At 44.7% G+C, this 26,419-nt stretch overlaps 1 protein-coding gene across 1 annotated transcript; it reads left to right on the top strand.

The window, feature by feature from the left end:
- Window positions 1–1,765: 1,765 nt before the first annotated feature.
- Window positions 1,766–26,266, top strand: slc49a3 (solute carrier family 49 member 3). Its single transcript, XM_014212043.2, has 10 exons — window positions 1,766–2,096; window positions 12,228–12,386; window positions 12,900–13,116; window positions 13,443–13,519; window positions 13,622–13,759; window positions 18,343–18,459; window positions 18,582–18,734; window positions 19,820–19,977; window positions 20,088–20,200; window positions 25,604–26,266. Exons 1-10 carry the CDS (start codon window positions 1,953–1,955, stop codon window positions 25,762–25,764), a joined length of 1,437 nt encoding a protein of 478 aa, XP_014067518.1. The 5' UTR covers window positions 1,766–1,952; the 3' UTR covers window positions 25,765–26,266.
- The last annotated feature ends 153 nt before the right edge of the window (window positions 26,267–26,419 follow it).

Raw genomic sequence — 26,419 nt, 5'->3', positions numbered from 1 at the left:
AGTAGTTGTTTCAAAGAGAGAGAAAGACAGTAGGTGAACGGTTTTGAACAAATTAATTTCTTCCAAAAGCAGGAGAGAAAGAGAGATTGTCATTTTCTTTTCACTTTCTGTTTCCCTTACTTAGCTAGCAAATGTAGCTAGCTAGTTTAGCATACTCACACCCTGCTCAACCAGAGCGAGGCTATGTTACCTAGCTGGCTATGACTATCCAACACAACACTGGAACTCTTCCAAGTGAAGATAAGCTTTTGGTTTGACTAATTTATTGCCACAGGGGCCCGCCATTGAAACTGCTAAACTGCTAAACTGCTTACTGACTATACACTGTAACATTACTGCATGATTGTAGCGGGTTTGCTAACACGTTAGTTCTATTAGCTATGTTGACTATGATGTTACTTTAGCTAATATGGTGACAACTCTGTAGGCTGTGTGTAGCAGATATGATATCGTTTGGCTTGGAAAGGTTTTTTTGCCTGGTCACATACAGCTGATGTGTTGTGTATTGAAGTCCACAAACAAAGTGAAAAGGTGAGAGGGGGAGAGCGCATAGATGCGAGAAGGAATATAACGTGGCTGCTATGAAGGTGAACTGTGTTTTCATGTGATCAGGGGTGTATTCATTCTGCCAATTCTGTTTAAAAAAATGTTTCTTTAATGGAAGCAAATGGAATGAAACGGGGATAAACATACCTGAATTTGTCCAATAGAAACTCTCGTTTGCAACTGTTAGACTAAAGATTACAACCTAGATCAGCCAGATGCAGGCCAGAGTGTGCCAGGTAGTATTGAATGTGTCCCTGTCTGTCTCCTCAAATGTTTGTCTTGACCTGTGTGCACCTACCTTGCAAACTTTCATTCATAGGCTAGGTTGTAGCAACCTCATGATGGGTATAGGGAAAATTTGAGTATCATGTAGTAGCCTTAACCTATCAATGTTGCATTGAACTGGGTGAATGGAATATGAATGACAGTCATCCACTATGCTATAATAGAAATGATAAACAGGTTGGTTCGAGCTCTGAATGCTGATTGGTTGACAACCATGGTATATCAGACCATATACCCCGGGTATGACAAAACATTTATTTGTAGTGCTCTAATTACATTGGTAACCAGTTTATAATAGCAATAAGGCACCTCAGGGGTTTGTGGTATATGGTCAATATACCATGGCTAAGGGCTGTATCCAGGCACTCCTCGTTGCATCGTGCAAAGAGCAGCCCTTAGCGGTGGTATATTGACCATATACTACACCCCCCTGTGCCTTATTGCTTAATAAGGCCATGCTCATGAAAAAAATCATGGTCATCCCTCATCTTAAACAGCACAGACCTCCACTACAGTCTATCATATTCATCTCATCTCACATAATTTATCTGATGGTAACTCCTCATGTTCAATATGAACATGAATTTTGTCACTTATAATAATTGAACAGTTGAATAATAGAATTAGGTGTGTTAGTGCTGGGCTAGAACAAAACTCTGCACACCCTCTACCTCGATCTCCAAAGCCGAATGAGCATTGAACTTGACTATCACTATGACTCAATTTTTAGGGATAGACAAAGGGAGGGGCATCCGAATTGCAGTATTCCTGCTGGGGTGTAGTCATTACGCCGATTCTGTTGCAAAACGTTTCGTCTATTACAAAACGTTTTCTGTTAACTTCAAACGGAAAACGCAAACGGGAGTTTCTATTGGACAAATTCAGGTAGGTCTCTCGCCGTTTCGTTACGTTTGGTCTTTTTGCTTTCCGTAATGAATACCCGTCCTCACTAAAACACTGGGCGGTGTTGTTGATCTCAAACCGGCTGGTTGTGTTGCTTTATCGGAATGACAATGTAGGATATGTTTAAATCAACGTTTTAAAGGCACTATACCCTTGGCTCAAATATGCACGTTTGATATTTGAAAGTCTACTGCATCAGGCTGGATACAACACTACTCATGGAAGATGTTGATGAATTTCGGGACGACGTCATTCCGATTAAACCCAATCCAGTACTCGAAATATGTATTGTATTCAAAGTATACAAGAGGAGATGGTTCATTCTGTTCGTGCTGTGCTTGCTAAATTGCTCAAACTCCATAGTAAGTGGCTTTAATTATCATTTGCTGTCTCATACATTAACTTGGCTGTAATCTGTCAATACATTCATGGTGTGATTTTGTAACTTTTTGTAGCAATGTAAAACTCTGTGGCTCAGATTGCTACAACGTTATACCAATGTAATAATCTCCATTTCTCTGATTGCTACAATGTTACACCAATGTAATAATATCTAGGGCTATATTGCTACATTCTTTTAAAAGGTAAATGAACTGGAGAAGCATGTGACACTGTCATGTAGCCTACAGGTTACTTTTGAAAAGTCTGACCTCTACTTTCTATTGTTTGTGATCCTGATATAATATGGTATATTATGTGATTCCCTACTGCCACATTTGATAAATGAACTAGTGTAGCCCACAGCCATATGGCATAGTTTATAGCAACAATTTATGCTATTCTGTTCTTCTGAAAAATACTACATTTACTTCATATCGTGTTTCTTTAGACCTGTCTAGAATAAATAATGGATGTATTGTGATGTTGGCTATATTACATGGTTTTATTAGACTTTTTAAAATGTAGATGTTCTCGAGCAGCATTATGTCCAGGAATTTCCCAAATTGGATCGGTTGTTCGTACCCCCCAGGGCAATTGAACTGATTCCAGAGGCTGATCCAAAACACCCCCGGCGGAGAAGAGGTATTCGGAGTGGACTCCTAATCCGACTCAGCAGGCGCGCTCACCACCCACCGCTTCCGAGTGTATTACTCTCTAATGTTTAGTCTCTGGATAATAAAGTTGACGAGCTCAGGGCGAGGATCTCCTGCCAGAGAGACATCAGGGATTGTAACATACTTTGTTTCACGGAAACATGGCTCTCTCGGGATATACTGTCTGAGTCCATATAGCCAGGTGGGTTCTCAGTTCATTGCGCAGACAGGAATAAAGATCTCTCCGGGAAGAAGAAGGGTGGGGGTATATGTTTCATGATTAACTACTCATAGTGTGATTGTGATAACATATATAAACTCAAGTTATTTTGTTCACCCAACCTAGAATACCTCACAATCATATGCTGACCGCATTACCTCCCAAGAGAATTCTCTTCGGTTATAGTCACAGCCGTGTATATTCCTCCTCAAGCCGTTATCACAACGGCCCTCAAAGACGTACACTAGACTATGCAAACTGGAAACCACATATCCTGAGACCACATTTACAGTAGCTAGGGATTTTAACAAAGCTAATCTGTATAAAACGCTACCGAAGTTCTACCAGCACATTGACTGTAGCACTCGCTCTGAGAAAACATTGGACCACTGCTACTCAACTTTTCGAAATGGCTACAAGGCCCTCCCCCACCCTCCCTTCGGCAAATCTGATCACAAATCTATTTTGCTCCTCGCTTCCTATAGGCAGAAACTCAAACAGGAAGTACCCGTGCTATGGACTATTCAATGCTGGTCAGACCAATCAGAATCCATGGTTCAAGATCGTTTTGATCATGGGACTGGGATATGTTCTGGGTAGCCTCTGAAAATAATATCGACGAATACATGTATACGGTGAATGAGTTTATCAGAAAATGTATAGGAGATGTACCCACTGTGACTATTAAAATCTACCCAACACAGTGCCACCGACGCAGCTAGCTATCAAGGACAGTGGGCTCTCCATCTCTGTAGCCGACGTGAGTAAGACATTTAAGCGTGTTAACCCTCGCAAGGCTTCCAGCCCAGACGGCATCCTTAGCCACGTCCTCAGAGAATGTGCAGACCAACTGGCTGGAGTGTTTACAGACATATTCAATCTCACCATATCCCAGTCTGCTGTCCCCACATGCTTCAAGATGTCCACCATTGTTCCTGTACCCAAGAAAGCAAAGGTAACTGAACTAAATGACTATCGCCCCGTAGCGCTCACTTCTGTCATCATGAAGTGCTTTGAGAGACTAGTCAAGGATCATATCACCTCTACCTTACCTGACACCCTAGACCCACTTAAATTTGCTTTCCGCCCCAATAGATCCACAGGCAATGCAATCGCCATAGCAGTGCACACTGCCCTATCCCATCTGGACAAGAGGAATACCTATGTAAGAATGCTGTTCATTGACTATAGCTCAGCATTCAACACCATAGTACCCTCCAAGCTCATCATTAAGCTTGGGGCCCTGGGCCTGAACCCCGCCCTGTGCAACTCAGTCCTAGACTTCCTGACGGGCCGCCCCCCCAGGTGGTGAAGGTAGGAAACAACACCTCCATTTCGCTGATCCTCAACACAGGGGCCCTACAAGGGAGCTTGCTCAGCTCCCTCCTGTACTCCCTTTTCACCCATGACTGCGTGGCCACGCACGCCTCCAACTCAAACATCAAGTTTGCAGACGACACAACAGTAGTAGGCCTGCTTACCAACAATGACGAGACAGCCTACAGGGAGGAGATGAGGGCCCTGGGAGTGTGGTGCAGGAAAATAACCTCTCACTCAACGTCAATAAAACAAAGGAGCTGATCGGGGACTTCAGGAAACAGCAGAGGGTGCACCCCCATATCTACATTGACGGGACCACAGTGGAGAAGGTGGAAAGCTTCTAGTTCCTTGTGTGACGACCCTCCCACTCTGTCTGCCGTATTTTCTCTCTTTGCTCTTGTTCCTTATTAGGATGCCGGTGGGCGGAGTTGGGAGGGTCGTCAGCTACATGGGAAACACCTGGCCTCGGGTGTGTCCCAGGATAAATAGACCTCTTCCACAGTCATTGGGGAGACTCTCTCCATGCAGACACCTTGTTGTTTTTGGTTGTGCTAGTTGTGGTTTTTTGGTTGTTTGCTTTGGCACCCTTCAACACCCTGCATTATTACATTCATGCATGCAAACACTCACTTACATTACTGATTACACACACCATGGTTCATTGTTCTTAGGTTACTTTATTTAATAAATATATATTTTGATACTCCTTGTCTCCACGTTGTCTCCCTTTTGTTGCGAACTCAGAGCCGGTTCGTAACACTTGGCGTATACATCACTGAAAAACTGAAATGGTCCACCCACACAGACAGTGTGGTGAAAAAGGCACAAGAGTGCCTCTTCAACCTCAGGATGCAGAAGAAATTTGCTTGGCACCTAAAACCCTCACAAACTTTTACAGATGCACAATTGAGAGCATCCTGTCGGGCTTTATCACCGCCTTGTAACGGCTGTCTACGGAAGAAGTGGACCAAAATGCGGCGGAGTTAGGGTTCGTCATTTTTAATGTTACGAACACTATGCAATTAACAAAAACAACAAAACTGACAGCCAACACAGTCCTGTCAGGTGCAACAACAGTGACAAGCACAATTACCCACACCACACAACGGAAACGTAGGCAACTTATGTGTGACTCCCAATCAACCACAACCCTCTACAGCTGTGCTTGATTGGAAGTCACACGGCCAAAATTAAATGAAACAATAAAACACTTACTCCCTTCTGCCACGTCCTGACCCAACTACACCCTCTACTGGTCAGGACGTGACAGTACCCCCTCAAGGTGCAGACCCCGGGATGCACCTAAAAAAAGGAAAACACAAAAAAAATCCCCAACAAAAAGGAACACCTAAACAATAAGGGAGGGAAGGGAGGGTGGCTGCCGTCACCGACGGCACTGTGCTACACCCTCCCTCCCCAACCCACCTATCCTGGAGGTGGCTCAGGTGCAGGACGTGGACCTCGCTCCACCTTCGGCGTCGCCCACTCTGTTGGCGCCCGATCGCTGCGCCCGGGCAGACGGGCCACTCGGGCTGACCCTGGCAGACGGACCACTCGGGCTGGGTCGGAAGGCATGCGGGCCACTCGGGCTGGGCCGGAAGGCATGCGGGCCACTCGGGCTGGGCCGGAAGGCATGCGGGCCACTCGGGCTGGGCCGGAAGGCATGCGGGCCACTCGGGCTGGGCCGGAAGGCATACGGGCCACTCGGGCTGGGCCGGAAGGCATGCGGGCCACTCGGGCTGGGCCGGAAGGCATGCGGGCCACTCGGGCTGGGCCGGAGGGCAGGAGGACCACTCGGGCTGGACCGGAGGGCAGGAGGACCACTCGGGCTGGACCGGAGGGCAGGAGGACCACTCGGGCTGATCCTGACAGGCCGGGCACCCTGGCAGATCAGGGCAGGCGGGCACCTCTGGCAGAACCGGGCAGTCTGGCCACTCTGGCAGAACAGGGCAGTCCGGCCACTCTGGCAGAACAGGGCAGTCCGGCCACTCCGGCAGAACAGGGCAGTCCGGCCACTCCGGCAGAACAGGGCAGTCCGGCCACTCCGGCAGAACAGGGCAGTCCGGCCACTCTGGCAGAACAGGGCAGTCCGGCCACTCTGGCAGAACAGGGCAGTCCGGCTACTCTGGCAGAACAGGGCAGTCCGGCCACTCTGGCAGAACAGGGCAGTCCGGCCACTCTGGCAGAACAGGGCAGTCCGGCCACTCTGGCAGAACAGGGCAGTCCGGCCACTCTGGCAGAACAGGGCAGTCCGGCCACTCTGGCAGTTCAGGGCAGTCCGGCCACTCTGGCAGTTCAGGGCAGTCCGGCCACTCTGGCAGTTCAGGGCAGTCCGGCCACTCTGGCAGTTCAGGGCAGTCTGGCCACTCCGGCAGTTCAGGGCAGTCTGGCCACTCCGGCAGTTCAGGGCAGTCTGGCCACTCCGGCAGTTCAGGGCAGTCTGGCCACTCCAGCAGTTCAGGGCAGTCTGACCTCTCTGGCGACTGTTGACTGGCGGGCAGCTCTGACGACTGTTGACTGGCGGGCAGCTCTGACGACTGTTGACTGGCGGGCAGCTCTGACGACTGTTGACTGGCGGGCAGCTCCGACTCAGGATTCACCAGGCTGGGGAGACATAACGGAGGCCTGGCTTGAGGAGGTGGCACAGGAGAGACCAGGGTGGAGAGACCCACTGGAGGACCGGTCCGTGGAGGAGACACGGGCTTGACCAGGATAGGGAGATCCACTGGAGGACTGGTCCGTGGAGGAGACACGGGCTTGACCAGGATAGAGAGACCCACTGGAGTACTGGTCCGTGGAGGAGGCACGGGCTTGACCAGGATAGGGAGACCCACTGGAGGACTGGTCTGTGGAGGAGACACGGGTTTGACCAGGATAGGGAGACCCACTGGAGGACTGGTCCGTGGAGGAGACACGGGCTTGACCAGGATAGGAAGACATGCAGGAGGCTTGGTTCTGGGCGTAGGTACAGGATGTGCAGGGCTGGGAAGACATGGAGGAGGCCTGTTTCTGGGCGCAGGCACAGTCTTTACCAGACAACCAGCACGCACCTCAGGACGAGTATGGAGAGCTGCCTCAGGTGACATCATACCCACGACACGCTCATTAGGGCGAATGCCGTACTTTATGCACCACACTAGCAGCTCTCTCATCTCTCTCTCTCCTAATTTTCCCATTAACCCCGTCACAGTCTCTGTCTCATAGCCCTCGCTCACCTCCAATGTCATCCCGACTGGCTCTGGTTCCGACCTCAGCTCCACCGACTGTCCCGTGTGCCCCCCCAAAAAAATATTGGGGCTGCCTCTCGCGCTCGTTGCGCTCTCTCTCCTCGTAGTATCGCCTCTCCGCTCTCGCCGCTTCAATCTCCCACTGCGGGAGGCGATAATCCCCAGCCTGAGTCCATGGTCCCTCTCCGTCCAGGATCTGTTCCCATGTCCATTTGTCCATAACGCAGTAGTCCTGCTGCTCCTTCCTCTTCCGCCGCTTGGTCCTGGTTTGGTGGGTAATTCTGTAACGGCTGTCTACGGAAGAAGTGGACCAAAATGCGGCGGAGTTAGGGTTCGTCATTTTTAATGTTACGAACACTATGCAATTAACAAAAACAACAAAACTGACAGCCAACACAGTCCTGTCAGGTGCAACAACAGTGACAAGCACAATTACCCACACCACACAACGGAAACGTAGGCAACTTATGTGTGACTCCCAATCAACCACAACCCTCTACAGCTGTGCTTGATTGGAAGTCACACGGCCAAAATTAAATGAAACAATAAAACACTTACTCCCTTCTGCCACGTCCTGACCCAACTACACCCTCTACTGGTCAGGACGTGACACGCCTGGTACAGCAACTGCACTGCCCGCAACCTCAGGGCTCTCCAGAGGGTGGTGTGGTCTGCCCAGCGCATCACCGGGGGCAAACTACCTGCCCTCCAGGATACCTATAGCACCCGATGTCACAGGAAGTCATTCTGTTCTACTGTATCTTGGTCTATGCCGCTCCGACATTGCTCATCCAAATATTTATGTTCTTAATTCCATTCCTTTACTTTAGATTTGTGTGTATTGTTTTGAAATGGTTAGTTATTACTTGTTAGATATTACTGCACTGTTGGAGCTAGAAAAACAAGCATGTCAATACACCTTCAATAACATCTGCTGAACATGTGTATGTGATCAATACAATTTGATTTGGACAGACTGCTGTAGATCCAAAATTAGTGTTTACCCTTCACTATGAAATACAGTAGCTTAGCAGCCTATAGTGACGTTTCAGGAGTCATCATGAACCCCTTCAGCATATCACTCATTGAGTCAAAATGCATTTGGTTCAGACTTCTACAAGGGTACTGTGAAGGTATCTGCCATATGCTGCACCCTAATATTTCAGAGAATGTAGCTAATGTACCCCTGGGGCTATTGCTTTAATAGGGGATGTGTGCCTTAGGGCAAATCACCCCTGACTATGTCAATGGAAGCCCCACCTTCCACATTCCTTCAATTCTTCCACTCTTCACCTCTAACTGAGCAGAACAATTCACACATTTCTTATAAAATTATAATATTGTAATGCAAAATGTATCAGGCTTTACTCCAACTTAACTGTCCCAGAGGGCGCACATACTCGGACTCCCGAGTGGCGCAGGGGTTAAAGGCACTGCATCTCAGTGCTAGATGCATCACTACAGACCCTGGTTTGATTCCAGCTGTAACACAACCGGCTGTGTTTGGGAGTCCTATAGGGTTTGGCCAGGGTAGACCGTCATAGTAAATAATAATTTGTTCTTAACTGACTTGCCTAGTTTAATAAAGGATAAATAAAAAATCCTTCTGGACAATGTATATTAAAGTTTAATAGCTAGTTTGGTGAAGTTCCCTCCCAATTTGTTAGTTATTCTTCTGCCTGTTTAGCCTGGCTGAGTAAGATGGTTAACGCAACCAAAAAGACGAAAGCTAACAAGGCGGTTCAGGTTCAAGACCATGCCCAAATAAATTAAAAGATACTCACATTTTGTTTTCTGGTATGTCTCGGCGCGGTGCATACTCTTGCTGCCCCTGCTCGGCTCAGCTTGTGTGCGAGACGAAGGAACGGTGTCAGTAACAGTGGCTTGCTGATGCAACCTTTTCAGCGGTGGGTGATAGGCACATGGACGCATCGTGCCGCCTAAATTGGTCACTCTGGGTGGCCCCGTTATGCCAATGGGCTTTGTTGTTGTTGGGGACCCCCATGGGATGAGTTATATCCCGCAAGGTGATCACGACAGACACATCCCCTGAGGGCAGCTACATTTGGGTTGCTGGCATACATCAACAGACAGGGAAGGGTGCCGTCTCTAACCATCTGATCCTTGGCTCACTCACTACTGCTGTGGAGCAGCGCGCCCTTTCCCTCACTCCGGGCGATGCATCTCCCCGGGTGCCTCAATACAGGTGTGGATCTGCTATCCAGGGGTGCCCCAGTTCTCTGGGATCTCCCAGATATGGGAAATGTTTGGCAAGGATGACGTAGATCTTTACGCATCACAATAAAACGTGCGTTGTTGGCTGGTTTTCTCGATAAGGGCTCTGGGTGCTCCTTGACGCATTTCCCCCTGTGGACCTGATTCAGCCCACACTGGAAAGGGTGCATCTGGAGGGATTGTCGTTGATCCTTGTGGCTTCCCATTGGCCCAAACAACATTGGTTCACGGAGATCATTCTCCTTTTAGGCGTCGACCCGGTTTCTAAACCTATTGCACCCATTTGGGATTTGGCTTTGGTTTTGGATGTGCTCTGTTAGGCCCCCTTTGAACCAATGGAGTCATTGGATAAGAATATCCTCTCCTACAAGACCGCCCTGCTCGTGGCTTTGGCCTCGGCCAAATGCGTTGGAGATACCCACGTGTTATCCATTCACCCCTCCTGTATAAAGTTTGCCCTTGTTGACTCTTGCGTCTGACGTTGCGTCCTATTGCACACTTTGCTGCTAAGGTCATGACTATGTCCTACAGGTCTCTCTAGCTTTGAGCTATTTCCCTTTTCGTCTCCTACATTTGCTTCTGAGGAGCAGTGGAGGTTACATGCCCTGTATCCGTATGAGCGTTACGCATGTACATTGAGCGGGCTAGGGGTGTACGTTTGAGTGTCCATCTTTTTGTCTGTTTTGCTAATCCGGACTGCACCTCAGGGGCTATTTCTCTGGTCCGCTATGACAGCAAAAGGCAGGAATTACCTAACTGTGTACGTTCCCATTTCACCAGGGGTTTGGCAACGTCTTGGGTGTTCTTTAAAGGGTTGCCTTCAGGAGATATCTGTTCTACGGCGAGTTGGGCATTACCAAACATTTTTGTGAGGTTTTATTGCTCGAATTTCATTGCCTCCAGTGTAGCCAACAGTGTGGTTACCGCTGGGGCAGGAGAGGGTCATTAAGCAGCATGCAGATGGCACAATACCCGGGTACCGCAGGTTTTCCTATCGGGTTGGAACTCTGAGTGGTCTGCCATTGGCAATTTCATTTGGTGTCCCCTGGGGTCGGCCTGGGATGTGATTTCATGTCCCCATAGCTTTGTTGTACTGAGTTGAGTGACTGAAAGGGAACGTACAGTTATGACTATAACTACTGTTCCATGAAGGAGGGAAAGGAGGTACAACACCTGTTCGGCCATGAACACCTGTTCGGCCAGTTCTGGGCACGGTGAAGATCGGTACTGAATTGAAGGAATGAATTCGTGCCTTCATATTTGCATGTTGTAGCTTAGACTTTACTTTAAATCATCTGAGGTTTTAGTGTTGTGCCCGCCATCGGTTGAGACACAACACGCTCTTGAGTAGGCTGGAATCTATTGCTCAGAGGCAGATGAAATTTAAACTTTGTCTGGATAGGCCAGAAAAGGTGGCACGTCACTCCCTATGCAAATGTTGGGTGTGAAACCTGACACTTCAAGTAAGCTCTGCTGATTGAGAAGTAGTGGAAAGTACTGGCACTATAAGGTACTGGACCCTGCAACGTTCACAGAGGGTTTTGTACACCAAAATGTAAGTTGGAACCGGTCCATAACCGCTCAAAATCTCCTATATAAGGGACAACATCTAAGAGGTTAAAGTTAGGTTAATCTTTGAAGGGGAGGGCACAGGGTTCAAACTGTATATGGTTAACATGCTGTGATGGTATAGGCCTATCACTGTTTATTAGGTTGGGATGGTTGGTCTCTCTTCTCAGCATAGGAATTCTACATATTCATTTTGACCAATGAATGCCAATATAAGTCATAGACTGTTCTCTCTGCTACCGCACGGTAAGCGGTACCGGAGCGCCAAGTCTAGGTCCAAGAGGCTTCTAAACAGCTTCTACCCCCAAGCCATAAGACTCCTGAACAGCTAATCAAATGGCTACCCAGACTATTTGCAAATAAGCCTATGTAAACACTCCATAGTAGCCTCTGGTTTGAATAGTCCGGCCTAAAGCTGGGTCATATGCTAGTGCCTTGTGAGTCATTGCTTCTGTTTTCACGTGACTTGGAGTTCCACAAGGCAAGGCTGTGATTTACTTCCTGCTTAGTGATGTATATTTTTATCACATGATCACATGTATACCAGTGGGTTGCATTTGTCATGCAGTTTTGCCATATCTTCCTTGGAAAAGAGGTATTCAGTCCTTAATAGGACTTCCTGGTTAAATAAAGGTTAAATAGAATATATCAAGCTTTTTTCATTGGTTGATGTCTTGATTGGACTGGAATATTAACAGATCGTGTCCTATCAGACATTTTTGTGTCACTGCATTGTAACATTGGGCAGATAGAATGATTGAGGAAATATCAGTGAAGAACATTTGTGTACAAGCAGTAAGTTGTAAATAATGTAATAACACATTTATTGTATATAATCAAATGATCCTAAAACACCCTCTTCCTTTGTGTTTGTGCTTGTATCCTCAGTTATGGCTGACCTTTGCTCCAGTGGCAGACCATTCAGCCCAGTTCATGGGTGTCACCCTGGACCAGATCAACTGGCTGTCCATCATCTACATGGTAGTGGCCATTCCTCTCAGTTTTGGGACCACATGGATGCTGGACACCTTAGGACTCCGAATCACAGTATGTACAGTCTGGTCAAGGTAGACCACACACAGGTCTCCCTTGTAGAAGAGGTCTCCTGACCTCAATGGGACTTCCTGGGCAAATAAAGTTTAAATAAATAAAACAGACCAGATTCCATTAAACCTGCCTTGCCTACAGTATCATGCAGAATATTTGTTTACAAGTCTGTGTACACACTGAAAACAAACCTGTGAGGGGAGTCTGTCCAGTACTTGAAATGAAAGATACAGACTGTTCCTTTAAGATATGCATGAAATAAATATGCATGAAAGAGATATGCATGAAAGAGATATGCATGAAAGAGATATGGATGAGAGGTATAAGAGGGACATTCAGTAAAGTGTGAATGTTTGAGTTTGTCTGGAAAAATCTCAGATAGAAAGTGTGTGGGCTTTGGATATGAAGTCTGCTGTCAGTGATAGAGGAAGCTGCCCACATGCAGATGGCACTCTGATTTTTTTTACTAAATCGTGCCCATTGTGACATTTTGCCTTTCTGACTGTTCTATAGCTGGTGCTGGGTTCCTGGCTCAACATGTTGGGAGCTGTGCTGCGTTTCGTGGGCATCATGAGGAGCCTACCAAGTGCAGCCAATTTCCCCGTGGTGATGGGGGGCCAAACTCTGTGTGCCCTGGCCCAGCCCCTGGTTATCTTCACTCCCACCAAGCTGGCAGCCCTCTGGTTCCCAGAGCACCAACGGGCTACCGCCAATATGATAGCCTCCATGTGTGAGTGAGCTATGGTTGCTGTCCTGTCCACCACAGATTTTCCTATCAGTTACTCTGTTAAAACTACCTGTGTCAAGTTAGCATTATTGGTTTAGTCACCACTTGCCATATATGTTTTGAATTGCCAACTGCTCCTCTTTCTGTCAGCTTTCTGAGAGATTTTCAGTCAGCTTTTCAGTCAGCTTTTCAGTCACAGGAACTGAGATCCCCTAAAAAGTAGGAAGAGAAAGTCCAAAATGTCTGTTCGTTTATGCTCCAAATAAAGGACAATATCATGGCGGCCTATTTTACATTTTTCGGTTGTGTTTCTCTATTTCTCCTTTCAGCAAATCCCCTTGGGATTCTCATTGCTAGCATCTTTTCCCCTATGATTGTGGGGACTACCAACAACATCCCTTTATTGGTGAGTTAAGGAAGAAATAGTAAAACAGATTGTCTTGACTTTAGATTGCATATATATTTATCACTGCATTAATACTTTTTCCGTGTTCACTGATCTTCCCAGCTGTTCATATATGCTGTACCAGCAGCTATTATCTGTCTCCTAGCAACAGTGGGGATCCGTGATAGTGCCCCCCCAACGCCCCCCTCAGCCAGTGCCGAAAGCTCCAACTCAGAGCCCTTCCTGGAGGGAATCAAGCTGGTGAGGAGTTATACACACAAAGAATGACAATACTGTACTAATAACATTTGTAGTCCCCCTCAACATTTAATTCACTCCTGATGGTACTGAGGTTCAGGCTCATTATACTTCATTTGAGAGGGGTAGCGGCATCCATATTGCATTGTATATTTGGTATTTATTAGTAGATACTCTTCCTTTTTTACTCTCTGTCCAGCAAAATGAAGGCAGTTATACAATTTTAAAAACATTGCAAAACATTAACAACAGATTTCACAACACATTAAGTGTCTGCCCTCAGGCCCCTACTCTACTACCACATATCTACAACACAAAATCCATGTGTACGTGTGTATAGTGTGTATGTTATCGTGTGTGTCTGTGCCTATGTTTTTGTTGCTTCACAGTCTCCGCTGTTCCATAAGGTGTATTTCTATCTGTTTTTTAAATCAAATGTTACTGCTTGCATGAGTTACTTGATGTGGAATAGTGTTCCATGTAGTCATGGCTCGATGTAGTACTGTGCGCTTCCCATAGTCTGTTCTGGATTTGGGACTGTGAAGAGGAATGTCTTGGGTGTCCGAGCTGTGTGCAAGTAGTTCAAACAGACACATCGGTACATTTAACATGTCAATTCCTCTCTCAAATACAAGTAGTGATGAAGTCAATCTCTCCTCCACTTTGAGCCAGGAGAGATTGACATTCACATTATTAATGTTAGCTCTCTGTGTACATCCAAGGGCCAGCCGTGCTGCCCTGTTCTGAGCCAATTGCAAAAAAGTCCCTCTTTGTGGCACCTGACCACACGACTGAACGGTAGTCCAGGTGCAACAAAACTAGGGCCTGTAGGGCCTGCCTTGTTGATAGTGCTGTTAAGAAGGCAGAACAGCGCTTTATTATGGACAGACTTCTCCCCATCTTAGCTTTTGTTGTATCAATATGTTTTGACCATGACAGTTTACAATCCAGGGTTACTCCAAGCAGTTTAGTCACCTCAATTTCCACATTATTTATTACAACATTTAGTTGAGGTTTAGGGTTTAGTGAATGATTTTTCCCAAATACAATGCTTTTAGTTTTTGAAATATTTAGGAATAACTTATTCCTTGCCACCCATTCTGAAACTAACTGTAGCTCTTTGTTAAGTGTTGCAGTCATTTCAGTCTCTGTAGTAGCTGATGTGTATAGTTGTCATGGGCGTCATAAAGGTTGGACCAAGGCGCAGCTGGTAAAGTGCTCATCTTCTTAATTTATTTAAAGAAAACACTTAAACAAAATAAACAAACGAAAAACAGTTCCATAAGGCTCCCAGGCTATACAGAAAATAACCACCCACAAAACACAAGTGAAAACAAACCCAACTAAATATGGCCTCCAATTAGAGACAACGACAACCAGCTGCCTCTAATTGGAGGTCATTGCCAAAAACCCAACATAGAAATAGAAAACTAGATATACACATAGAAATAGAAAATATAGAACATAAACCAAAAACACCGAAACACACAAAACAAACACCCCCTGCCATGCCCTGACCAAACTACAATGACAAATAACCACTTTTACTGGTCAGGACGTGACAATAGTGTTGAGTCATCCGCATACATAGACACACTGGCTTTACTCATGTTGTTAGTAAAATTGAAAAAATAAGTAAGGGACCTAGACAGCTTCCCTGGGGAAATTCTGATTCTACCTAGATTATTTTGGAGAGGCTTCCATTAATGCCCTGTGTTCTGTTAGACAGGTAACTCTTTATCCACAATATAGCAGGGGGTGTAAAGCCAAAACGCATACATTGTTCCAGCAGAAGACTATGATCGATAATGTCAAAAACTGCACTGAAGTCTAACAAATCTTTTATCATCAATTTCTCTCAGCCAATCATCAGTCATTTGTGTAAGTGCTGTGCTTGTTGAATGTTCTTTCCTATGCAGTGGGGGAAAAAAGTATTTGATCCCCTGCTGATTTTGTACGTTTGCCCACTTACAAAGAAATTATCAGTCTATAATTTTAATGGTAGGTTTATATGAACAGTGAGAGACAGAATAACAACAACAAAAATCCAGAAAAACGCATGTCTAAAATGTTATAAATTGATTTGCATTTTAATGAGGGAAATAAGTATTTGACCCCTCTGCAAAACATGACTTAGTACTTGGTGGCAAACCCTTGTTGGCAATCACAGAGGTCAGACGTTTCTTGTAGTTGGTCACCAAGTCTGCACACATCTCAGGAGGGATTTTGTCCCACTCCTCTTTGCAGATCTTCTCCAAGTCATTAAGGTTTCGAGGCTGACGTTTGGCAACTCGAACCTTCAGCTCCCTCCACAGATTTTCTATGGGATTAAGGTCTGGAGACTGGCTAGGCCACTCCAGGACCTTAATGTGCTTCTTCTTGAGCCACTCCTTTGTTGCCTTGACTGTGTGTTTTGGGTCATTGTCATGCTGGAATACCCATTCACGACCCATTTTTAATGCCCTGGCTGAGGGAAGGAGGTTCTCACCCAAGATTTGACAGTACATGGCCTTGTCAAATGATGCGGTGAAGTTGTCCTGTCCCCTTAGCAGAAAAACACCGCCAAAGCATAATGTTTCCACCTCCATGTTTGACGGTGGAGATGGTGTTCTTGGGGTCATAGGCAGCATTCCTCCTCCTCCAAACACGGTGAGTTGAGTTGATGCCAAAGACCTCCATTTTGGTCTCATCTGACCACAACACTTTCACCAGTTGTCCTCTGAATCATTCAGATGTTCATTGGCAAACTTCAGATGGGCATGTATATGTATTCTTGAGCAGGGGGACCTTGCAGGCGCTGCAGGATTTCAGTCCTTCACGGCGTAGTGTGTTACCAATTGTTTTCTTGGTGACTATGGTCCCAGCTGCCTTGAGATCATTGACAAGATCCTCCCGTGTAGTTCTGGGCTGATTCCTCACCGTTCTCATGATCATTGCAACTCCACGAGGTGAGATCTTGCATGGAGCCCCAGGCCGAGGGAAATTGACAGTTCTTTTGTGTTTCTTCCATTTGCAAATAATTACCTTCTCACCAAGCTGCTTGGCGATGGTCTTGTAGCCCATTCCACCCTTGTGTAGGTCTACAATCTTGTCCCTGAAATCCTTGGAGAGCTCTTTGGTCTTGGCCATGATGGAGAGTTTGGAATCTGATTGATTGCTTCTGTGGACAGCTGTCTTTTATACAGGTAACAAGCTGTGGTTAGGAGCACACCCTTTAAGAGTGTGCTCCTAATCTCAGCTCGTTACCTGTATAAAAGACACCTGGGAGCCAGAAATCTTTCTGATTGAGAGGGGGTCAAATACTTATTTCCCTCATTAAAAAGCAAATCAATTTATAACATTTTTGACATGCGTTTTTCTCGATATTTTTGTTGTTATTCTGTCTCTCACTGTTCAAATAAAGGTACTATTAAAATTATAGACTGATCATTTCTTTGCCAGTGGGCAAACGTACAAAATCAGCAGGGGATCAAATACTTTTTCCCCCCACTGTACGTGTGCTGAAAGTCTTTTGTCAATTTGTTTAGTGTAAAATAGCATTGTATCAAGTCAAACACAATTTTTACTAAGTGTTGGTAACAGGCTGATTGGTCGGCTACTTGATCCAGTAAATGGGGCTTTACTATTCTGAGGTAGTGGAATGACTTTTGCTTCGCTTGCAGGCCTGAGGGCACACACTTTCTAGTAAGCTTAAACTGAAGAAAATATCGTCCGCTATTATCCTCAGTAATTTTCCATCCAAGTTGTCAGACCCCAGTGGCTTGTCACCTCTTCCACCTTCACTTTACGGAATTCAAAATTACAGTGCTTGTCTTTTATAATTTGGTCAGATATATTTGGATGTGTAGTGTCAGCATTTGTTGCTGGCATGTCATGCCTAAGTTTGCTAATCTTGTCAATGAAAAAATCATTATCAGTGGGTTTTGTGATGAATGAGCCATCTGAGTCAATGAATGATGGAACTGAGTTTGCCTTTTTGCACAAAATGTCATTTAAGGTGCTCCAAAGAATTTTACTATCATTCATTATGTCATTTATATTTGTTTCATAGTGTAGTTTCTTCTTCTTTTTATTCAGTTTAGTCACAAGATTTCTCAATTTGCAGTACGTTTGCCAATCTGTTGTGCAGCCAGACTTATTTGCCATTCTTTTTGCCTCATCCCTCACAACCATACAATTTTTAAATTCCTCATCATTCCAGGGGGATTTATCAGTTGTTACAGTCATTTTCTTAATGGGTGCATGCTTATTAGTAACTGGGATAAGCAATTTCACAAATGTGTCAAGTGCAGCATCTGGTTGCTCTTCATTGCACACCACGGACCAACAAGTATTCTTTACATCAATCAACATAGGAATCACTGCAAAACATATTGTATGACCTCTTATACACTATATTAGGCCCAGCCTTTGGAACTTTGATTTTCCTAGATAAGGATAATATTGTGATCACTACATCCGACGGATTTGGATACTGCTTGAAATCAAATTTCTGCAGCATTGAATGATCCCTGATGGCTATCTTCTAACAGGAGCATCTGTAACCCACTGTAACATGCGCCTGTCTGCCTCCTGTTCCTTTGTAGCTCCTGAGGAACAAGGCCTATATGATTCTCCTGCTGTGTTTCGGCTCCGGGATCGCTGTGTTCACCTGCTTCTCTACACTGCTGGAGCAGATTATGTGTGTCCGAGGGTACACTAATGTAAGCACCCATCAATGATCCCAAAGGACCAACAAGATTCGTTTTTCATTGCAAAATATGAAAATATATGTCCCATGATTTGGTTTCCTGAGCAATATTTTCAATGTGTGTTCTTGTTGCAGGACTTTGCAGGACTGTGCGGAGGTCTCTTCATTGTGTTCGGTATAGTCGGAGCTGGCTTCCTGGGTCTCTACGTTGACAAGACCAAGAAGTTCACGGAGGTCACCAAGGTCAACATGAGCCTCTCAGCGCTGGCCTGCATTGCCTTCTCAGTGGTGAGTCGGGGTCAAACCTCAGGGTTATCAGTTTAGTACTTCATGAATAGATGTGATGATGAATTAGTTATGCTTGTTCCAAACTAAGGTTTGGGGTGGAAGAAAACAGCATATATTTGCAGTTTTTCTTCTTTCAAGGTATCAAATCAAATTTAATTGGTCACATACGTGTTTAGTAGATGTTATTGCGGGTGTAGCAAAATGCTTGTGTTTCTAGCTCCGACTACAGTAATATCTAAGTAATACCAAACAATTTCACAACACACAGCCTATACTCACAAATCTAAGTAAAGGAATGGAATTAAGAATATATAAATGTATGGACAAGCAATGTCAGAGCGGCATAGACTAAGATACAGTAGAATAGAAAACATTATATACATATGAGATGAGTAATGCAAAATATGTAAACATTATTAAAGTGACTAGTGTTCCATTTATTAAAGTGGCCAGTGATTTAAAGTCTATAGGCAGCAGCCTCTCATGTGCTAGTGATGGCTATTTAACAGTCTGATGGCCTTGAGATAGAAGCTGTTTTTCAATCTCTCGGTCCCAGCTTTGATGCACCTGTACTGACATCGCCTTCTGGATGATAGCGTGATGAACAGGCAGTGGCTCGGGTGGTTGTTTTCCTTGATAATCTTTTTGGCCTTCCTGCGACATTGGGTGGTGTCGGTGTCCTGGAGGGCAGGTAGTTTGACCCCGGTGATGAGTACCTCTCCGCTGCCGGCAGTGTTTTGGGTCGGCCTCTGGAATCAGTTAAATTGCCCTGGGGGGTGCGAACAAAGGATTCGCTTTGGGAAAGTCATATTCCTGGTTGTAATGCTGGTAGTGCTGTTCAGTTACCGCCGCTCTGATATCCAATAGTTCTTCCCGGCTGTATGTAATAACACAAAAAAATGTATGGTCTATTAATGTAAAAAATAATACATAAAAAACGAAATACTGCAAATGTTCCTATGAGCTAGAAGCACAGCAGCCCTCTCTGTTGGTGCCATTATCCTCTTTACAATCTTCTATTTTTACCAAGAAGTTCTGTGTCTAACACCTTCTCATCCTTGTGTGTGTGTGTTTCCCCCTACCAGGTATCTCAGATGCGGAATCAGGGAATAGCTGTGGCCGTTGCTTGTTCACTCTTCGGCTTTTTCGGCTTCTCCATTTACCCGGTTGCCATGGAGTTGTCTGTGGAGTGCTCCTACCCGGTTGGGGAGGCCACCTCAGCAGGCCTGATATTTATATCAGGGTACATCTGTCTGATACACTGTTTCATACAGGAAGAACATAGACTAAAGAGCAAGACTCTGAATAAAGGGCTATGTGTTAATAAGCATGTTCTTGTTTTTGTTTTTCCAGACAGATCCAGTCAGTTATCTATATACTGCTTCTTCAGGGGTTGACCAAACCAATGGCCTACTCGCCCTTCTCTACCTGTTCTGTAGGAGGTGATGCGGCCTTGAGTTGGAGGGGTAAGTCAAGAACTACCATGTGTATCGGAGGGATTAAAATAGTATATGAATGCTAATTGAGGTACAATCGGCTGCCCACCATTACATTTCTGTAGGCAATTACAGCTATTGGTTGTTTTGTTAGCGGTTAAGACTTTGCATTTGTATGCAAATAACACAAGGTGCACATGGCGGACCGAAATGTTGGCTGAAACGGCATCCTAGACAACACATGCTTTGCCACAGCTAACAATATACAGTACCAGTCAAAAGTTTGGACACAGTTACTCAGTCCAGGGTTTTTCTTTATTTTGACAATTTTCTACATTTCTACAAAACTGTGAAATAACACATATGGAATCATGTAGTAACCAAAAAAGTGTTAACCTCTTACAGCTCCTTAAGGATAGGGGGCAGTATTGACAATTTCGTAAAAAATGTGCCCATATTAAACTGCCTCCTACTCAAACTCAGAAGCTAGGATATGCATATTATTAGGAGATTTGGATAGAAAACACGCTGAAGTTTCTAAAACCGTTTGAATGGTGTATGTGAGTATAACAGAACTCATATGGCAAGCAAAAACCTGAGAGAAATCCTACCAGGAAGTGGAAATCTGGATGCATGGGCTCTCTTCAAGTCTTTTCCTATTGAATACACAGTGACGTAGTAATAATTGTGCACTTCCTACGGCTTCCACTAGATGTCGACAGTCTTTACAAAGTTGTTTGAAGCTTCTACGATGAACAGAGCCCGAGGAGGAGAAGTTGTTGAGACAGGGGGTGACATCACTTCTTGGGGCACGTTCACGAGGGTGGATCCTCCCGTTCCAAAACCTTTTTCAAGACACAGGAACCGTCCGGTTGAAATATTATTGAATCTTCACGTTCTGAAGGCCCTAAGATTGATGTTTTACAACGTTTGACATGTTTGAACGGACATCGTCCGCACACTTTCTACTCTTGGAGTAGCTTACTGGACGCACGAACAACAAGGAGTAATTTGGACATAAATTATGGACTTTATCGAACAAAACAACATTTGTTGTGGACCTGGGATGCCTGGAAGTGCCTTCTGATGACGATGAACAAAGGTAAGGGAATATTTCTAATGCAATGTATGATTTTAGATGACTCCAAGATGGCGGCTATCTGTATAGCCTAGTGTATTTTTCTGAGCTCAGCACTCAGATTATTGCAAAGAGTGCTTTCCTCGTGAAGCTTTTTTGAAATCTTTCATAGCGTTTGCATAAAGGAGATGTTCATCTATAATTCTTTGAATGACAGTTTAATTTTGTATCAATGTTTATGACAAGTATTTTTGTAAATTGTGGCGCTGATTCACCGGCAGTATTTGAGGGAAAATATTTTCTGAACGTCACGCGCCGATGTAAAATGCTGTTTTTATATATAAATATGAACTTTATCGAACAAAAAATGCATGTATTGTGTAACATGATGTCCTAGGAGTGTCATCTGATGAAGATTGTCAAAGGTTAGTGCTGCATTTAGCTGTGTTTTGGGTATTTGTGATGCATGCTAGTTGCTAGGAAAATGGCTGTGTGGTTGTTTTTGTCGATGTACTCTCCTAACATAATCTAATGTTTTGCTTTCGCTGTAAAGCCTTTTAGAAATCGAACAACGTGGTTCGATTCAGAAGAAGTGTATCTATAAAATGGTGTAAAATAGTCCTATGTTTGAGAAACAGAAATGATTAGATTTGGTTTTGAATATGGCGCTCTGATTTTTTCGCTGGATGTTGATCCGAGCGGCTTAAACAAATAAAAATATATTTTATATTTGAGATTCTTCAAAGTAGCCACCCTTTTCCTTGATGACAGCTTTGCACACTCTTGGCATTCTCTCAACCAGCTTCATGAGGTAGTCACCTGGAATGCATTTCAATTAACAGGTGTACCTTGTTAAAAGTTAATTTGTGGAATTTCTTTCCTTCTTAATGCGTTTGAGACAATCAGTTGTGTTGTGACAAGATAGGGGTGGTATACAGAAGATAGCCCTATTTGGTAAAAGACCAAGTTCCTATTATGGAAAGAACAGCTCAAATAAGCAAAGAGAAACGACAGTCCATCATTACTTTAAGACATGAATGTCAGTCAATTTGGAAAATTTCAAGAACTTTGAAAGTTTCTTCAAGTCCAGCTGCAAAAACCATCAAGCACTATGATGAAACTGGCTCTCATGATGACCGCCACAGGAATGGAAGACCCAGAGTTACCTCTGCTGCAGAGGATAAGTTCATTAAAGTTACCAGCTTCAGAAATTGCAGCCCAAATAAATGCTTCACAGAGTTTAAGTAACAGACACATCTCAACGAATCAAATCAAATCAAATTGTATTGGTCACATACACATGGTTAGCAGATGTTAATGCGAGTGTAGCGAAATGCTTGTGCTTCTAGTTCCGACCGTGCAGTAATATCTAACAAGTGATCTAACAATTTCACAACAACTACCTTATACACACAAGTGTAAAGGAATTAATAAGAATATGTACATATAAATATATGGATGAGCGATGGCCGAACGGCATAGGCAAGGTGCAGTAGATGGTATAGAGTACAGTATATACATATGAGATGAGTAATGTAGGGTATGTAAACATTATATAAAGTGGCATTGTTTAAAGTGACTAGTGATACATTTATTACATCCCATTTTTAATTATCAAAGTGGCTAGAGATTTGAGTCAGTATGTTGGTGGCAGCCACTCAATGTTAGTGATGGCTGTTTAACAGTCTGATGGCATTGAGATAGAAGCTGTTTTTCAGTCTCTCGGTCCCAGCTTTGATGCACCTGTACTTACCTCGCCTTCTGGATGATAGCGGGGTGAACAGGCAGTGGCTCGGGTGGTTGTTGTCCTTGATGATCTTTTTTGGCCTTCCTGTGACATCGGGTGGTGTAGGTGTCCTGGAGGGTAGGTAGTTTGCCCCGGTGATGCATTGTGCAGACCTCACTACCCTCTGGAGAGCTTTACGGTTGTGGGCAGAGCAGTTGCCGTACCAGGCGGTGATACAGCCCGACAGGATGCTCTCGATTGTGCATCTGTAAAAGTGTGTGAATGTTTTTGGTGACAAGCCAAATTTCTTCAGCCTCCTGAGGTTGAAGAGACACTGTTGCTCCTTCTTCACCACCCTGTCTGTGTGGGTGGACCATTTCAGTTTGTCCATGATGTGTACACCGAGGAACTTAAAACTTTCCACCTTCTCCACTACTGTCCCGTCGATGTGGATAGGGGGGTGCTCCCTCTGCTGTTTCCTGAAGTCCATGATCATCTCCTTTGTTTTGTTGACATTGAGTGTGAGGTTATTTTCCTGACACCACACTCCGAGGGCCCTCACCTCCTCCCTGTAGGCCGTCTCGTTGTTGTTGGTAATCAAGCCTACCACTGTAGTGTCGTCTGCAAACTTGATGATTGAGTTGGAGGCGTGCGTGGCCACGCAGTCATGGGTGAACAGGGAGTACAGGAGAGGGCTGAGCACGCACCCTTGTGGGGCGCCAGTGTTGAGGATCAGCGGGGTGGAGATGTTGTTTCCTACTCTCACCACTTGGGGGCGGCCCGTCAGAAATTCCAGGACCCAGTTGCACAGGGCGGGGTCGAGACCCAGGGTCTCGAGCTTAATGACGAGTTTGGAGGGTACTATGGTGTTAAATGCTGAGCTGTAATAAATTCTTACATAGGCATTCCTCTTGTCCAGATGGGTTAGGGCAGTGTGCAGTGTGATTGAGATTGCATCGTCTGTGGACCTATTGGGGCGATAAGGAAATTGGAGTGTATCTAGGGTGTCAGGTAGGGTGGAGGTGATATGATCCTTGACTAGTCTCTCAAAGCACTTCATGTTGACGGAAGTGAGTGCTACGGGGCGATAGTCGTTTAGCTCAGTTACCTTAGCTTTCTTGGGAACAGGAGCAATGGTGGCTCTCTTGAAGCATGTGGGAACAGCAGACTGGGATAGGGATTGATTGAATATGTCCGTAAACACACCAGCTAGCTGATCTGCGCATTCTCTGAGGACGCGTCTAGGGATGCCGTCTGGGCCAGCAGCCTTGCGAGGGTTAACATGTTTACATGTTTTACTCACGTTGTCTGCGGTGAAGGAGAGCCCGCAGGTTTTGGTAGCGGGCCGTGTCAGTGGCACTGTATTGTGGCACTGTTAAGAGGAGACTGTGTGAATCAGGCTTTCATGGTCAAATTGCTGCAAAAAAACCACTACTAAAGGACACCAATAAGAAGAAGAGACTTGCTTGGGCCAAGAAACACGAGCAATGGACATTAGACCGGCGGAAATCTGCCCTTTGGTCTGATGAGTCCAAATTTGAGATTTTAGGTTCCAACCGCCCTGTCATTGTGAGACGCAGAGTAGGTGAACGGATTATCTCCGCATGTGTGGTTCCCACCGTGAAGCATGGAGGAGGAGGTGTGATGGTGTGGGGTTGCTTTGCTGGTGACACTGTCAGGGATTTATTTAGAATTCAAGGCAAACTTAACCAGTATGACTACCACAGCATTCTGCAGCGATACGCCATCCCATCTGATTTACTTTTTGTGGGACTATAATTTCTTTTTCAACAGGACAATGACCCAACACACCTCCAGGCTGTGTAAGGGCTATTTGACCAAGAAGGAGAGTGATGGAGTGCTGCATCAGATGACCTAGCCTCCACAATCACCCGACCTCAACCCAATTGAGATGGTTTGGGATGAATTGGACTGCAGAGTGAAGGAAAAGCAGCCAACACGTGCTCAGCATATGTGGGAACTCCTTCAAGACTGTTGGAAAAGCATTCCGGGTGAAGCTGGTTGAGAGAATGCCAAGAGTGTGCAAAGCTGTCATCAAGGCAAAGGGTGGCTACTTTGAAGAATCTCAAATATAAATTATATTTTGATTTGTTTAACACTTTTTGGGTGACTAGATAAGTCCATATGTGTTATGTCATAGTTTTGATGTCTTCACTATTATTCTACAATGTTGAATACAGTAAACATTAAGAAAAACCCTTGAATGAGTAGGTGTGTCCCAACTTTTGACTGGTACTGTATGTTGCAAATGCATTATTCCCATTGAAATTGAGGGGACAGGTGCCCCGACAAGCTATAGTTTATTTTACAAAGAATACATTCAAAAATATTGCCCTCCAAAAATAAATGACGTGCCCAAGGCCAAAACACAGTAATGCCGGAGGTTATGTTCAGTTAAGTTGCCACTCTTATTTCTAAATATAACATAATGAAATCCTCTCGGGATTTGATAAAGAGGAACAAGCCTGTATTGTTATTGTCTGGTTCTTTGCTGTGGCTCTAGCGGCGTGATTCTAGAACACACACAGTGATTAGTTCCTGTAGAAATGGCTAAAAATGACTTAGCTCCAGTCATTGATTTGTCTTTTTCCTGTGTACGTCTCCACAGTGCCCGTGCTGGTGATGGCAGGCCTGTTCAGTGTCTTTACCTGCTGCTTCGTTATCTTCTTCCACACGAAGTACAGGAGACTGGATGCTGAGGCACAGGCTGGTGGAAAAAAGACAACTCTGACAACCTGTGACAGCACGTCAAACTCTGACCAAAAGTAGGAACAGGTCAGGGGTTAACTGAACTGCTTTGAGATCACTACCTCACTGGCATCATTTCAGAAGCACGCCAATTCTCACAGGAGGCCAAGTGTATTGACTTATCATTACATTCCGTTATAAAGATTATTTAGGTTTTCATTTCTACCTTTGCTATACTGCTTCATTCTCTAGTCCCAAGTGAATGATTTCAGTTTTTACAATAGCAATATTTACTATTGCTTAAACGGTGGTGGTAAACAGTGATCATAAGTTACTCAATTTGAAACTGGGCTTTCCTTTTATACAGGTATGTATTAAGAGGAATAGCATCTTATGCACCTTTTGTACTGATGCGGAGCAGAGTTGAGGTCATTTCGGCTCGGTCTGTTAAATTGGACATTAAATGTATGATGCAAAAGTAATCCAATAACATAATTAAACTGATGGTGGTGGACATGTATGCTTGTGGGGTGTAGACAGACTAGTTCATTAAAAAAAAAATCTGGGTATTTGAATGATGGCACATTTTTGTCAGTACCAAATTCTTTTATATATTCAATTGTGTAAATTTGGTATTTTAAACTACTCCTGTAATATACTTTATAGTAAAATAAACCACCATGTCAGTCATTGGTTTAATTCGCTTCTAAATACATACAACTTAGTGAATAATTGT

Source organism: Salmo salar, chromosome ssa09 (assembly GCF_905237065.1).
Source record: "Salmo salar chromosome ssa09, Ssal_v3.1, whole genome shotgun sequence".
Taxonomy (NCBI): domain Eukaryota; kingdom Metazoa; phylum Chordata; class Actinopteri; order Salmoniformes; family Salmonidae; genus Salmo; species Salmo salar.
This window is presented reverse-complemented; position numbering and strand designations above follow the sequence as displayed.